This window comes from Phascolarctos cinereus, unplaced genomic scaffold (assembly GCF_003287225.1).
Source record: "Phascolarctos cinereus isolate Bilbo 61053 unplaced genomic scaffold, phaCin_HiC Scaffold_726;HRSCAF=1367, whole genome shotgun sequence".
Lineage (NCBI taxonomy): Eukaryota > Metazoa > Chordata > Mammalia > Diprotodontia > Phascolarctidae > Phascolarctos > Phascolarctos cinereus.
In genome coordinates this window covers 42,477,176-42,494,587 of record NW_027556098.1, presented here as the reverse complement: position 1 = coordinate 42,494,587, position 17,412 = coordinate 42,477,176, and the positions used below count along the sequence as shown (strand labels likewise).

Sequence of the window (17,412 nt, the reverse complement as noted above, 5' to 3'; positions counted from 1 at the left end):
CCAGCCCAAAGTCTCTGTTTAAGTGGGCTTATTTCTCTCTGAAAGGGAGATATAGACTATGGGAATTTGTTGAAGTTAAACTCTAGCTCGTGATTCTTGGTGACATTGGTGGCAATAGAGAAAACATCTCAAAAAGAGAAGAGGAGGAAGGGGAGCAACAGGAGCAGGAAGAGCAGGAGGGAGAGAGGAAGATAAGGAAGACGGAGGAGAGAAGAGAAAGGAGAGCAGATGAGGAAGAGAGAAGAGAAGAAAAGAGGAGAAAGGGAAAGGAGAAAGAATGGGAAGGAGGAGGAGGGAGAGATGATGAGGAAGAGAAAGAAGGAAGAGGAGGAAGGAGGGGAAAGGAAAAGTGGGAAGTCCTTGAGGAGAATGAGAGAGTGCACTGGGGTATTTACAAGGAGGTTCTTCTTTTCGACCTGTTCTATATGAGCTGCCTCCACTTTGGGGACTACTGCGATGAGATTTGCTTTTATCATTAGGAGACAGAGATTTAATTAGATTTCCATCCTACTGTGGGCGTAGAGGATGTTTTGAGAGCAGGAACAGCATAGAGTAAAGAAAGGGTGAGGCAGGGAGAAGGAATGAAAGAGGCAAGGGTAGCTCTAATCCCATTTAATCTGCTGGAAATCCTACTTCTTAACTGTTCAGAACCTCTGCAAAAATTTATATAGTATGTCTATTCTCTTGCTTTTTTCTGCTTTTCTCTACCCTGGTTTATCCCCTTTCTCTCTCCACTTTTCCCACTTTGGCATTTGACCAAAGAACAGATGACGGAGACATTTCAGCTATTTAGGGCAATAACTTTCACCACCAAAATTCTTTACCCTCAGGTTCAAAAAGAGCTTCGATTCTTCTAAATCTGCTCCTGATGGAAGAGGTGGTGATGGCATAAAGAAAAGTGACAATTCCAGAACATAACAAGCAACTGCCTGCCACTTTCTCACCTGCAATTCTATATTTATCACTCTTTCCTGCTATGGAGACAGATAAGCAGGGCACAGTGAAGGAAACCCCCTAGGAGAATGAGAAGGGATCGAGTTGGAGTAAGGACCAGCTTCTGAGCTCTGGGAAGTGGCAACGTTAAGAAGACAAAAAGATGGAGACCGTCACACTTATTGTCAGCTCCAGACTCAGGAGCAAGTTTGTTCACTGGAGACTCTTCTGTTTCATTTGCTCGCTAGACGTATGCATCTCCAGGACTGCCCAGCAAGTAATCAGGTTTGGTAAGTGGAAGCGGAGAAGAAAGCGCCCCGGGACCCTTATGACATATAGCTGGTCGCAGAATGGGACGTGGGAAGGTGTGTGGAACAGAATTCGCAGGATTAGTGTGTAACGAGGAGGAAAAAAGTCTTAGAACTCCTGAAAAGAGGATTATCCACGTAGCAACCTTCCTTCACAGAAGAGTTTAATTGTTGCAGGGGAGGTTTGGCTGGGAAGGGATTTTTGTGTGGGCCGCGGGTGGTCTGGCAGACGTAATTCTGGGTTTTTCTTCCTCCCAAGGTGCATGTGCCCCCAGAGTCAGAGATGTTAAAGTGGGTGACCACGGTGAAGCTTTGCCCGCGTGTGTGCCTAGAACTATTAATTCTAGTCTGCAGCAACAGCAGCTGCCTAAAATGTCAGTGGTTGTTCACTTTCCAGAGGTCCGGGCCCTGGGAATATCCAGACTCTTGCCTGTCTAGTTTTTAAGAGTCAGAGCGAGGCCATTAGTGATCTTGAAATGCGGTACAACCGTGAATGACTAGTTTTGATTTCCAGGTTAGGTTCTGTAGTGTTGAAAATGAGTTTACTGGGGATATCAAATTGCATATGATCCTTTGCTATGCCCTTCTCACCCTTGGCTTAGAGAACTGACAGAAATTAAGAAAAATCAATCGCTACAAGTTTCCCACTTGTTCCCCAAACCTGTGTGTACAAGTCCCTGGAATTTTTACTGTATGCCACTATTACAGGTTTGAATGAAAAGGGAAGGAGCAGAAAATATTGTGAATTGAATCAGCGGGCTAAAGAATCAAGGAGGGATAATGATTGGGGCTGGAGGAGATGGAGAATAAGAGGGAAAGTATCACATTTCCTCAACCCTAAAAATCTGCTAGCCTGTGAACACAGGCATCTCAAGGGCAAAATTTCTGCATTCAGAAAACTTACTGGTTTCATAAATAAATGAGGGACTTATTTTCCCTTATTAATCTTACCTTCTTAACCAATCTTAGCAATTACTCCCCTTAATCAGCAGCAGCTTCTCCTTCCCTGACAAGCAAAGTTGTACTGTTCTGACTCCAGCAAATAAACACTTTTTGTTTGCCCATGGGGCATACATATAGTCCTGTATATAGAACTGAAATCAAAATCCAGAATAGCAAAAGTCCCAGCTAAAAAGGGAAAATGGTACTTCTCATTTTGTCCTTTCATAAGGCAGCAGAGTATCTGCAAAAGGTTTCATCTATGAGATAAAACTAATATTCTGCTGGTGTCTTCACACTTCCATTTTTTGCCCTTTCCAGAAATTGACTAAATGTATCAAAGGGAGCTCTACTTATGTAGTTACTCCACAGAACAGAAATTCCTATGCAGATATAATAGTACAGCTAAGCATTTCCCAGTAACTGAAGGAAGGTTTGAACTACAGAATGGGAATTTTTATGTGACTCTCACTGTAACCCTAACCCCCAGCACCTAGTATGATTCAGCAGCTAGTTACACTTCATAGACTTTTTCCATTTCTAGAAAATAAATGTTTACCACAGTTAATATTTCATTTTCTTTCAATATTTAGTTTGTGCTATACTATCCCAACTTTAGCATGATTACAAGATTAAAGGGAGAAAATATGTTATAGACTAGTTTTGCATTAACATTTTAATGATTTTTAAGTCATTAATGACTTTTAAGAAGTTACCTGGAATGTCAGTCATTGAAATGTCCTAGATCTGGATTCATGCAAAAGTAGAAAACACAAATGTACCCTGTTTCATGCTTAGTTCTACTATTATATCATTTAAAAATACAATTAAATTTAAAAATTTTTGAATACAATTAAAAATAAAACTTTAATGGAAAGAATAGTTTGAATAATTCAGTCTCTCTCAGATGTTAGCTTATTATGTGTATTCAATTTCAGTGATCCAGATTCTTGAAGCAATTATCTCATGGTAGAAGTGGTAATATCATCTAGCATTCATCTTTTCCTTCTCCTGTCTGATACAAAATTTTATTCAGCATCATATCTAAAGAGACCCAGAAAAATCATAAAGATTGTTTTAAGTAGACAGAGGACTTAGGCAAGTCCCAACCAATCGAAAATTTTGACTTAGAAGTACCTTTCAATATGAAGACAATCAAAATAATTAGCTGACTTTAAAGGACATTGATATTGCCTTGACTTAAATGAGAGCTAAAAAATGTTGATTCTTTCTCTCATAATTGCTCTTTTGATGTCCACACTTGCCCCAATACAACCACACAGGGGGGAGAAAGGTATTTTTGTTTTGTTTTCTTGGGGATGTTTTTTCCTACTTATATATTTTTTCAATCAGCAAAACTCCATCTTTTCTTCTTCCCTCCTCCCTTAAGAATGAAGAAAAAACAAAACTCTTGTTACAAACATGTCTAGAGAAACAAATGTCAAAATTAGCCATGTCTCTCTCTCTCTCTCTCTCTCTCTCTCTCTCTCTCTCTCTCTCTCTCTCTCTCCCTCCCCTTATCTCTATCTAATATATCTCATTCTGCATTGAGTCCTTTACTATTCTTTTGGTTAGCATGTTTTATCATTAATCCTTTAGAATCATGTTTGGTCATTACACTAATTAGAGTTCTGAATTCTTTCAAAGTTGTTCGTCTTTAACATTTACATAAATGTTGTATAAATTGTTCTCTTCGTTCTGTTTACTTCACTGCATCAATTCATACAAGTCTTCCCAGATTTTTTTCAAGAGTCTTCTTCTTCATCATGTTTTACATCACAGTAGTATTCCATCATATTTATATATCGTATTTGTTCAGCCATTCCCCAATTTATGAACATTCCTTCAAATCTCCATACTTTGCTACCTCAAAAGAGCTACAAATATTTTCATACATCCTTAGAAATTGTTTTGTTTAGAATCAATCCCTCCCTTAATCTGTGCTCTCTCTAATTCCTCTTTCTCCCTTTTCCTCTTATTTCCCTGTTGAATGAAATCTATTTATTTATTTATTTTTGGTGAGGCAATTAGCGTTAAGTGACTTGCCTAGGGTCACACAGCTAGTAAGTGTCTGAGGCTGTAGTTGAACTCAGCACCTCCTGACTCCAGAGTTGGTGCCCTATCCACTGTGCCACCTAGCTGCCCTGAATGAAATTTATTTGTGTGTGTGTGTGTGTGTGTGTGTGTGTGTATGTGTGTAGCCCCCCACAAAGAAGGTTGTTCTTCCTTCCTTTGACCAATTCTAATGAGAGCAAGGTTTGTGCCAGCTGCTCCCTGCACCCCATCCTCCTTGTTTGTATACACGTCTACTTGTAAACCCTGATTATATGAGATACTTTCCCCTAACCTTTTTCCTTTTCCTAACCCCAGTGTATTTCTCTTCCTATCTTCTCCATTCTTCTTTTCAAGATTGTCAAGATATAACAGAACCACTCCCAGCCTTCTGTTAGATTTCCTATATGATACTTGATGATCTTAGTGTTCAGAGAGTATATATGTATATATATGTATTCCCATATGAGAATGTAAGCAATTTACCATTGTTTAGTCTTTTATCATTTTTTCCATTTATTTATTTATTTTTAATTTATGGAACAAAACAAACATTTCCATAACATGGTACAGTAAAAAAGATGATTGCACACAAAACCTCAAATTCGTTATTCCTTTTTTATACACAACAAAGTAATGTAAATTTCCTCCCTCTTTTTTCTTCTCTCCCCCCCTCAGAGATGGCTACCATTACACACAAATAGGTATATATGTAAAATTATTCTATAATACTTCATGTCATTGTTTATATATATACTTTTTATTATTGCTTGTTTATGTTTATATTTTTATGTTTCTCAAAGTTTCTATATAGCTCTTGTCTTTTGATCAGGAATGCTTGGAAATCTACTTCATTAAAAATTCATGTAGTACAATGATATTGTTTTGCTGGGTAAATTATTCTTGGCTTAAGGCTGTATGCTTTGCTTTTTGGAATATCATGTTCCAAACTCTCTGTTCCATTATAAAAATATGATTCTGACTGTAGTTCCTGAATATTTGATTTTTTTTCTTTCTAACTGCTTACAGTGTTTTTCTTTGACCTGGAAGGTCAGTATTTTGGCTCGAATGTTCCTAGGAGTTTTCTTTTGGGAGTCCTGTTCAGGACATGACTAGTGGATTCCTTCGACTTCTACTTTTCTTTCTGTTTTTAAGAAATCTCAGAGGTTTTCTTTTTTTAAAAAAATATTTACTTAGTATTTTATTTTTCCCCAATTAAATGTAAAAACAATTTTAACTTTTGTTTTTAAAATTTTGAGTTCCAAATTCTCTCCCCTCCTCTCTCTTGACTCCCCTCATTGAGAAGGCAAGCAGTTTTTGATATAGATTATACATATGTAGTCATGCAAAACATATTTCTATATTAGTCGTGTTGTAAAAGAAAACATACGCCAGAAAAAAAAAAACAAGAAAAAGAAAGTAAAAAAAAAATTATGCTTCAATCTGTATTCGGACACCATTAGTTATTTCTCTGGGGATGGATAGCATTTTTCTTCATAAGTCCTTCAGAATTGTCTTGGATCATTATATTGCTGAGAATGGCCAAGGCATTCACAGCTGATCATCTTACAATATTGCTGTTATGTGTACAATGTTCTCCTGGTTCTATTCATTTCACTTTGCATCAGTTCATGTAAGTCTTTCCAGGTTTTTCTGAGAGCGTCTAGCTCATTATTTTTTTTATAGAACAATAGCATTCCATCACAATTGTATACCACAACTTGATCAACCATTCCCGAATTGATGGGCATCCCCTCAATTTCAAATTCTTTGTCACCAGAAAAGAACTGCTATAACTATTCTTATACATATAAGTCTTTTTCCTTTTTGTTTTTTTATCTCTCTTGGGTTACTGAACTAGTATTGATATCGCTAGGTCAAAGGGTATGCATGGTTTTATAGCCATTTGGGCATAGTTCCAAATTGTTCTACAGAATGGTTGAATCAGTTCACAACTCCACCAACAATGCATTAATATGTCAATTTTCCCACATCCCCTCCAACATTTGTCATTTTCCTTTTCTGTCTTATTAGCCAATCTACTAGGTGTGAGGTAGTACCTCGGAGTTGTTTTAATTTGCATTTCTCCAATCAATAGTGATTTAGAGCATTTTTTCATATGGCTATAGATGGCTTTGATGATGTCATCTGAAAATTGACTTCATAACTTTTGATCATTTATCAATTGGGGAATGGCTCTTATTTTTATAAATTTGATTCAGTTCTGTGTATATTTAAATGACTGTGATATCCCTAGAGTGTCTTTTCCCCAGATTGGTACAATTCACTGTTCTTCAGTGCCTTAGTAGATACTTTGCATGTTGCTATGGCCAAAAAAGGATTATCACCTGATGGCCAGCCTTCTGGCTTCACTTTATTGATTTTAAGTTTCCTTTGACAATCTTTTTAATGTTCTGGGGCCTGCTGCATTGAGTAAAATATCATCTGTAAACAGGAGCATCTGAAGGAGCTCACTTCTGTTTAGCCCCTACAGTGGACACTTTTCATGACTGTGGTAAACACGTTTGGCAAATATGTCTCCCTATTTTGTGTCTTTTTGGATAGTAATAATTGGGGCTTGTTGAACAAATTTATCATCAAACAATCTTTCATGATCTTAAAGTATACACAGGTGACACCTTGTTGGAGGAGAATACTTAGGGATGGAACTGCAAGGAGAACAACACAGACAAAATATATTGCAAGAGATCTTTGAAATATTTTGATACCTTTTGTTTTTACATCACCTTTATTTTCCAACATATCCCTACTTAATCTGTCAGCAAGGGAGTCATTTTTGTAACAAAGAATAAAAAAGAAAGAGGGACAAATGCAGCAAAACATCATTCAAGGCCAACCATATATGAAATAATTCACATCTGGTCTCCTTAACTCTGCAAAGGAAGGAGGTAGATTGTCATATCTCTTCCGTGAGGCCAAGCTTGATCACTGTAATTGCAAAGGATTTAGTTTTGATTTCTCACTGCTGTTCTTCAAATCACATTGTTTTAGTCACTGCCACGGTTTCCTTATCTGTAAAATGAGCTGGAGAAGGAAATGGCAAACCATGCTAGTATCTTTGCCAAGAAATTTCCAAATGGATCATGAAAAGTTAGACATGACTGAAACAATTGAACAACAATAATATTGTTTTCCTGGTTGTGCTAACTTTGTCATCAATTCATATAGGCAGTTCTATGCCTTTCTGTAATTTTCATAGTTATCACTCACATTCATGTTCCATGATTTGTGTAGCAATTCAACAACTGATGGGCATCTCCTTATTTCTGAATCTTAGCTAAGACAAAAGGGGCTGTATATTTTGTGATATACAATATTGTGCTTTTCTTTCTATGACCTCTCTGGTGAAGAAAATACCCAGCAATTGGATCTCTCAGAAAGAGTACACACATGTTAGTCAGTTTCTTAATATAATTTAAAATTGCTTTCCAGGAGGGTTGAATGAATTCAGAGTTGCATCAAGTATGATTGTGTTAATTCCAATATGTACATCTTTGTTTAGCTTTTCTATTTCAGCTGGTCTTCGTATTTTTTTTAAAAATTCCTTTAGTGCCATTTCTACCTCCATTCATTGGAGGCTGTGATGTAAAGAGACCAAATGTAGTGGTTCCACTGTCTTTGATGATGGAAGTAGTTTGTTAATTAAATTCATAAACCACTATTATAGGACATTGTGCTAGATATCAAAGATATAAGAGGTGTAGATGTCCTCTGAGAAATTGAGACAAACCATCTTTTTTACATAATAAGAGAATATTAGAATAGGATCATTGCATATTATCTATTCAATTCCCTTAGATAAGTAGAGTGCTTACCCTTCCTTAGCACTCAAACTGAGGTTAATGATACATTCAGAATTCTTAATTCCCCATATGGTCTTCTTCCCAGGCTGCCTTTCATACTAATCTCATCAGTTCAAGCCAACAAGCATTAATTAAGTGCTTACTGTATGCAAAGCACTATGTTGAGTTCTAGGAATACAATGAAGCAAAAAGAAAGTATATTCTAATCCTAACGGAGGAAGAGGACAAATAAAAAGAAGCTGTAAAGGGTGGAGGGGGAAAGAAAGGAGGTACCCATTCAGGGGCATGGTGGAGAAAGAAACCCAAAGAGTCAAGAGTGAAAGCTAGATAATGGAAGAATGAACATAGCTTGCCTAGGCCCTTCTTTTTAATGGAGAGTCCTGGAGGAACTGACCAATCAGAGGAAGTGGCCACAGGGGTGGAGAAATTTTCCCAGGGTGAGTAGTTTATTAGAGAAGAAATTCAGGGAATCAGGAATGGAGGTCACAGAGAAATGAGCCTGCCTTTGGACTTGATGATCTAATCCTCCTATATTGACCCTATTAAGAACAAAGCCTTTTAGACATAATTTCTAAAAACTTTAATTCTTTGTTTTGTGAAGCTGCTGAAGCCAGCCTTCATTCCTCTCCCAGCTGTGTTCCTGACTTCAAAGCCGTGCTGACCCCACCCCTACCCACTAACCCCTGCTTTTCAGCCCCCTTTTGTGTGTTGTCCTCCTCCTTTAGAATGCTCTGAAGTCAAGACTGTCTTTTCTGGTACTTAGCATAGTACCCACTCCCAATGTCCATTTACTCAGCACATTTCATCTTGGGTCCCAGATGTCCCTTGTGGCCATTCCTCTGGTTCCTGGAGACATCTTCATTTGGACGTTCCAGAATAGGCCTCATTCAAAGGGCAGCTCTGAAGGGAGCTCCTCCTAGGAGATCTCCTTCTCTGGTTACAAGTCACTGCAGAGGTCTCTAGGTAATTCTGCTAAAATCTTCCACTGATAAGACTCAATAGAGCCTTCTAAATTTGCTTTTCCACTAACTAGTTCATCTAGTGAAAACCCACTCAAACTTTATATATCTAACCCTATTGACAACAGGGCTATAAGAAAAACAACAAATTAGAAACCCATAATTTACTTGAACTTTGGATAATTTCAGTTTTACATAGCACTAGTTTTTTCTGTCTTCACTCAAACCTTGTATCTGATATGGACAATGCCATCAATAGGCTGAAGGAAGAATATTAAAAAAAAAATCAATGAGAGCCCGACTAGAAAATTGAGCCCTTTTGTCTTTTAATATTATCATACTGACACTTTCAAATGGGAAAAATGATTTAAAATTCTTTACAATTATTAATGCAATTTTATATGTAAGTACTTCATAGAAAGCACTTAATGTTTTTTCTTTCCTTCCTCTTGTTAGGAAAAATATAGAAAATTCTTATTTAAAATTTCTATTATGTTCTTACTGACATTAATTTAATTATCAGTTTTGGAATTTTATACTTTAATATACAAGAGAAAAGTTCATAATAACAAAGTAAACTTTTGAATGTGATTTAAAGAAAATCAAAAGTATGACACTATGAAACTCTTATAGTTCTATGCCTAGGAATTAATATTCCTAACTACTTTACGTTCTTCACTACCTGTGATTGATTATACATTTTCTTTTATGATTTTTTTTGGACTCAGACACCAAAAAACCAAACTTTTTGCAAAAAAACTCCAAAAACCCAAATCCCTGAACATTTCCATATATACATTTCAATTTACAAAAAAAGAACATTGTATATGAAACTGTGAATTTCTGCTTCGTGCTGTTTTTTAAAAATAAAATTGTATTATAAATTCAAAACACATTTCAAAACTAGAGAGAGACTAAAGATAATGAATGGGAAAGGGACTGGAAAAACAACCTCCTGTACAAGGTGAGATTTGAGCTGAATATCCAAAATGAGGGAAGCTTAGAGATGGAGGTGAGGGGGCAGGGTCTTGGAGCAGTGGGGAATAGCCAGCATAAAGGCAGCAAACTGGGCGAAGTTCATGTGTCATATTGGAGGAATTGCAAGTACTGCAATGTAGCTTGATCACAGAGTACATGTAAGGGATTAAGGTGGAGCCTGAAAAGGAAGGAAAGGGTGAGGTTATAAAAACCTTTAATGTCTGACAGAGGACTTTAGATTTAGTGCTGGAGGTATCAGGAAGCCACTGTAGTTCATGGAGGGGTGGGGGGAGGTGTTGAGATAAGGTTAGACCTATGTTTTATAAAGGCTTGTTAGCTAAGTGGAAAATGGATAGGAGGAAGGAGGGACTTGAGGTAGAGAGAACAGTTAGAAAGCTACTGCAATAGCTTAAGTTCCTAAATGGAAATCTTGTTCCAAGGCCAGGACCTGCTTCGCTATTTTTTTTTGGGCAATGGGGTTAAGTGACTTGCCCAGGGTCACACTCCAGGGCCAGTGCTTCTCCTGCTTTGCTTTTGGGTGGAGTAGTCTGCCATGCTTGGTTTCTCCCTGAGTCTTTCTCCGAGGACTTCCACCCACTGAGGTTAGCTTGTGTATTTATACACACACACACATACGCATGTATGTATATATGTGTGTGTATAACACGTATCTATACATCTATATCTATATACTTCCCACTGCCTGCCACATAATAAATATTTATTGACTGTCAAAAATAAAATTTTAGAAAATCTGTCTACTAAATTGTAGAAGTGCTATTGCAGCAATCAACCTCACTGACAAAATAATACTTGAAATATTAAATTATTAAAGTATTTTTCTCATAAATAATGCATCATATCTCATTTCACCTGCTCAGGATATTTATCTTATCAAAGCTTCCTGTCTTGTTCCATCTGGATCTATCTAGACTTTACATTTTCCACTTACTTAACTGGTATTCCCCATACTGGTTAAGGACTTATTTTGTACATCCTGGACACTAATGAAATTTAAACCTTTCCTTCACCTATGAGTTTTAAAAATCTTTTTAATCTTCTTTTCTTGGAAAAACAGCTATGGGACATAGGGACAAAGATTAATGTTCTGGATGGTTATGAGGCTTTGATTTTCAAGGCCAGTTTGCCCTACTTTATATTTGGAGTTTTGGAGTATTTTAATTCCCTCCTTCTCTTCCTTGCCCCCAGTGGCCTCCCCACCCCAGCAACAAACAAACAACCCTAGAACAGCTGGATTAGATTTTGTTGAGTATATTTTTGACCTTCTTTCTTTGTGAAACCTAGTAAAATTCAAAATTATATTTTGGATGATGGGGTGGGAAAGGAAAGCTTTTTATTTTTTGAATAATTGAAACTATGTTGGTGGTGTCAACCTCAAATAGAAGTGAGTCCCTGTGTAATGCAGAACATTATTTTACCATTTAGGTAGTAGGGCCCTTTAGGCAATGGAAAGCAGAAGTTGCTGCTTAATCTTGCCCCAGACCTCTTTCCTCCTAAATCTAAACAATAGTGAAATGTACTCCTGCATGGCTTAAGCACAGCCCATACCTCCAAAGCAAATGGATAAGAAAACTTGCAATACAATGGCTTCAGATAATTATGTTTATACCAGAAACCAGGACACCTGGTCTGGTTTGTGTGATCCCTGACCTGTAATGATGGGGTGCTCGGGTGCTTGTGCTTATACTTTTGCCCCAAAATGCCTCCCTAGTCTCAGAAACACTATCTCTAACAACCACTCCCCAGCCCAAGGACGCTGTGCCTAGCAGTATTCATGCATGGGCCTCAGCAAGATCCTTATCTGGCTGCTCAGGTCCTAGCCCTCAGATCATATCTCTGGAAAACTCCAAATTCCTTAGCAAGACCCTTATTTGGCTGCTCAGGAAAGTTTGCAGAGCATTATCATATCTGCACAGAGGGAGAAGGGTGTCCTTGACCAGCCAGACTTCAAAGATCCATCCCCCTCCCTGTCCTGTATACTCCCTATATAAACCCTAGCTCAACCCCTGATGGGGGCTGCTTGATTTGGATGTGAATATCCCTGGCAGCCGCGCGCTAATAGCTAATAAAGTCCACAATTTAAAATTAGCTTGGGTCGTCAACTCGCTCATTTCTCGGTATAACACCTGCAGGCCACATATTGACTTAGAAAACCAGAAATTGCATTATTTTGTTGTTTTTTTTTTTTGTTAAACATTTTGGCATTATAGTTTTAATCTTTTGGGCCTCACTTGTGAGATTTGCCTGCCAAACGGCCACACCTCAAGTTTAACTTCTCTGCTCTAGGCTACATTTTGAGCTCACCTCTATTGTTATGCTGAAGAAGAAATAAGAATCTTGGAAATGCATAAAATAGTTTCTATGTTGTGCCAAAGTGAGTTGTAGATAGTGTATTAACATTGTTGTCACCATTTCATTTTATGGGTTTATATATTTAATTTTTTTTTGTTTTCAACATTCACTTTAATAAGATTTTGAGTTCCAAATTTTTTTCTCCAACCCTCCCTCCCCTGCATCCTCCCCAAGATGGCATGCAATCTGCTATAGACAATAAGTGTATAATTATATTAAACATATTTCCACGTTAGTCATGTTGTAAAAGAAGAATTAGAGCAAAAGGGAAAAAATATGAGAAAGAAAAAACGAAAAAGAAGTGAAAATAGCATGCTTTGATTTGCATTCAGCCTCCATAATTCTTTCTCAGGATGTGGATAACATTTTCCATCATGAGTCTTTTGAAATTGTCTTGGATCATTGTATTGCTGAGAAAAGCTAAGTCTATCAAAATTGATCATTGTATCATGTTGCTGTTACTGTCTACAATGTTCTCCTGGTTCTGTTCAATTCACTCACCATCAGTTCATGCAAGTCTTTCCAGGTTTTTCTGAAGTCTGCCTGTTCATCATTTCTTATAGCACAATAGTATTCCATTACATTCATATACCACAACTTGCTCAGCCATTCCCCAATTGATGGGCATCCTCTCAATTTCCAATTCTTTGCCACCACAAAGAGAGCAGCTATAAATATTTTTGTACATGTGGGTCCTTTCCCCTTTTTTATGCTCTCTTTGGATTACAGACCTGGTAGTGGTATTGTTGGATCAAAGAGTGTGCAGAGTTTGATTGCTCTTTGGGCCTAGTTCCAAATTAGTCTCCATATATGGAGTATGTATACATATGTGTATGTATACATATATATATACACACATATATGTGTGTGTGTGTGTAAGCTCCTTGAGGTGGGACTGTTTCACTTTTGTCTTTGCGTCCCCATCACTTAGCATAAGGCCTACTGCATAGTTGGCCTGTAATAAATGTGTGTTCATTGTTGCCCAATATAACAGACAGTCCTGTAATAAGGAGCTCTCTCTAAAGGTTCAAATCTAAATGTATCACCTGCTTGGGTTAATTCTCAATCTCTGTTCACATTGGTTGGTTCTCAAGAGAGCAGCTGACCACCACTAACTGCAGGGTTCAGGGCAACTTCAAAGTGCTAGAGTTTCTAGTACTATCCATCATGAACCACTACTGGCATCTCCATGGTTTATGAGCCAGTAGCCTAAATTAGTTTTATTTTATTTTACTTTAACTTAATTTATTTTTAACATTCTTTTTTAATGAAATAATTTTATTTGTTTCAAAATAATTTTTGATATGGTTTTAGACTGCCCAAATTTGCCTTTGTAACCCTCCCTCTCCTGTTCCACTGCCTAAGTTCCCCTTCCCTTGTCTGCCTCAAAACCATTACATATGACAAATAATTTTTTAAAAGGGAAGAGTAGGAAAATCAGTAAAAGCAACCAATATACTGAATGTGAATAGCAACTGTTTCTCTTTTGGCCAGAAATGCTGAGGATCTTCCCCTTCTAGACTGATTTTTTTTAATTAGGTAAAAGAGGCCATTCGTTGCCTCATTTCTTACCTAGTATTAACTGAGATGTAAGACAGACCTTACCTTAAAAAGGCCAAGGTCTCCCACTGCATCCAGGGCCGTCTCCAGTGGTCCTGATCTGTATCTTACCACTGGACCCACATGGCTTCAGAGGAGAGGTGAGGCTGGTGATTTTGCATAGCCCTCCCCCACTTAAATCCAATCCACTTGCAAGTCATGGCATTACCTTCCTGATGTCATGGTCCTCTTTGAGAATGAAGGACAAACAACAACAATCATATTGTCAAAGCCCAACTAAATTAGATGTTCTTCCACCTATTTAAGTTTATATTTCTTTAAAGAACACTTTATAATTGAATCCATGCAAGTGTTGAATGTGCTTTGATAGACTGACTCCTAAATTTTTAAGCATTTCATGGTTATTTTGAAGGAGAATTTCTTTTTCAGTATTACATAATTGTTACATGGAAATGCAGTTGATTTGTATGGGTTTATTTTTTTTATTTTTATAGGTTTTGTAACCTACATTTTGCTCAAGCTATTAATTTCTCAGTCAGTTTCTCTGATGATTTCCTGGGGTTTTCTAGAGAAACTATCATGTCACTAACATGATCGTTACTTTTATTGTAGCAAAGAGAAGATATTATTATTCCTGGTATTTCTAGAATTCTATTAAAGTGCAAGATTGAAGTGAGAGAAGGGATATCATTGTTTTACCCCTACATTTATTTGGAAAGTTTCTAGTGTAGCTGCATTGTATTGCTTATTATACTTGCTTTTGGTTTTAGAGGAATACTTTTTATGATATTAAAAAGATACTTTTATGTCTGTATTTTGTAGGGGTTTTTAAAAAACAAAACTGAGTGTTGTATTTTGTCAAAGTCTGTTTTTGGCATCTGTTAAGATATTGCAGTTTCAGATTTGAAAAAATTCTGTGATTAATTATGTTAATTTTTTTAAATGTTGAAACATCAATGAATCCCTAGTATAAATACAACTTGGTTATAATGAATGTCTGTATCATTGCAGTCACTAACCCTCTAACTTATTGAAGTATCTATTTTTGCATGGCATGGTGGATAATGGGCTTTTCTGAGTTCAAATCTTACCTTGGACACTAATAGTCATATAAGTCTCTGTTTCTTTTTCACAAAGAGAGCTAATAATAGTATTTACCTCCCTTATTTGTTTTGAGGATCAAATGATTAGCAATCTTTAAAGCTCTATATAAATACAAATTATTATTATTGTTATTGTTATTTTGTTGTTTTCAATTTATATAATCTAAAAGACTATTAAGAGACAAGAATTCATTTTGAGATGGAACATATTTTCAACTATGTATCATTTCCAATTGATATTGTACCTACATTTGAAAACCAAATGAATATTATTAATAATAACTAATTTTTAAAAATTAAAGATTGTGTGGCATAAAGTATAGAGAACTGGTTTTAGAGTCAGAAAGAGCTGGATTCAAGTCCTGCCTGTGACAAATTCTGTCTCTGGGTCTTTGGGAAACTAATTTAATCTCTCAGTGCTTCCAAAGAATTCTATAACACTATGAGTTGAAAAATAGTTGAAATCACAGGTCCAGAACAAAATGATAAATTGAGGCTGTTCCTGCTAAAGCCATTGGAAAATTAAATACCTTCAATTAAACAAGTTAAGCCTGCATATTTAGGATAAAGTTTTTTCCTATTATGATAGGACAACAAGTATTGAGCAAACACAGTAGCTGCTAGCTTATTAAACAATAAATATATATGTATGTATAACTGTATCTAGGTAGGTCTAAACATATATGACATTTTTCTTATTAAAAATTGAGGAATTGCAGAAATATGGCATAGTGAAATGTGGGAAATAAGCCTCAGCTCTCTATTTTACTCCACAGTTCTCCAAAATAAGAAATGGAAATAAGAAAAAAATTAGTCATTCAGCAGGCACGTGTTAAGTGCCTATCTTATTCCAGGCTTTGGGGATACAAAGATAAAAATTAAACAGTCCCTGCCCTCAAGGAGCTTAAATTCTGCTAGGGAGTAAACCAAACATGTATATATAAACCCTAGCATTGGGACATTGAGAGACCACTTGGCTGAGTCCACAGGAACTGGAGTACTTTACCTCTCCCTGCTTGGTATATTGCTATGTGGTCCAGAGGGAATTTTTGGTTCCTATTTTGTATTTTCTGAAGTCCTCTTTCTGCCTTCTCTGGTTATTGTTTTGTTCCTCAAGGATCTCATGGGTGGCTCACGCCTGGGACCTGCAAGCGTTCAGTGTGCCTAAAGTGGTTTCATCTAGGGTGAAGTCTGCTAGCTGCCATCCTGGTCTGAGCTTTCTGGGCTGCTGACCCTGGGTTAGATCTGGGCAACAAAAACTGTAGGCCCCAGCCTTTGTTAACTAACTCTGTGGGTTCAGATGGACAGAACTCCTTGTTCTGAAGTGCCTTCCCTGATGACTTACCTCTAGGCCTCTTACTGGGCTGGGGATTGGATAAGAATCTTTGCTTCAGGGTCTGAACTACAGAGTTGCTCCTTCTTTCTCTTCCTCCTTCATTCTAAGCATAGAGCCTCTGGCATGACACCTATCCTTCTGACACAGGCACAAGTAGGCCACTGCTAGTAGGAGATACTCTCCAGTCCACACTGGATTTTCAACCGAGTTCTGGGGTTTAATATACCTCTAAGCATCTCTACTTTAAAGCTCAGGTCAGATGCCACCCCCTATATAAGGACTTTCTTGATTTTCTCCAGTTGTTAGTGCCTCCCCTTCCCCAAGATTTTACCTTGAATTTATTGTCTACATCTTAGCTATGTTTATATGTGACTATGTTATCTCTCCCGTTAAAATGTAAGTTCCTTGAAGGAAGAGACTTTTATTTTTATATTTGCATTACAAAGCATATTGAGTATTTGCTGAGTACGCAGAATAATGCCGCCCTCTCTCTAACCCCATAACCACTCAGATGTCAAGCTCTGTCAATTCTTCCTTTATAACATCTCTGACATATGCCCCCTTCTCCCCTTTGACGATGAAACCACCTCAATACAGGCCCTTATCACCACATGCCTTTACTTCCGCAATATTTGCTGGTTGGTCTCCCTGTCACATGTCTTTTTCAACTCCAATTCATCCTTCAAGTTTTCAAGTTGATATTTCTAACGTCCAGGTCTGATTATGTTCAATAAACTGCAGTGACTCCTTATTGTTCCCAGGATCAATATAAAATCCTCTGTTTCCTTTTGACGCCCTTTATACTGACCCCTTTCTTCCTTTCCAGTTTTCTTAGACCTTTCTACTCTCCATAGCTGGAGCTTAATAAGTGACAGTTAATTAAATCTAAATAATCTAGTTTGACTTTTGTGATCTCTGATGCTTAACTAAAGTAATGAAAGATAAATGATTTCACTGTCTTTTAATTTTTAATATCTGAAATGTACTGTTATAAATATTTTTATACAAATAGGTCATTTTTAAATTTCTTTAATGTTTTGGGGGTTG

At 37.0% G+C, this 17,412-nt stretch overlaps 1 protein-coding gene across 1 annotated transcript in view; it reads left to right on the top strand.

The window, feature by feature from the left end:
* The first annotated feature begins 247 nt into the window (after positions 1-247).
* The window catches only part of GRIK1 (glutamate ionotropic receptor kainate type subunit 1), a 130,939-nt gene continuing 113,774 nt past the window's right edge, over positions 248-17,412 (top strand). Inside the window, exon 1 of the mRNA XM_020973904.2 lies at positions 248-1,223. Coding sequence (XP_020829563.1) covers positions 1,097-1,223 — 127 coding nt within the window. The 5' untranslated portion in view covers positions 248-1,096. The remainder of the gene's footprint in view (positions 1,224-17,412) is intronic.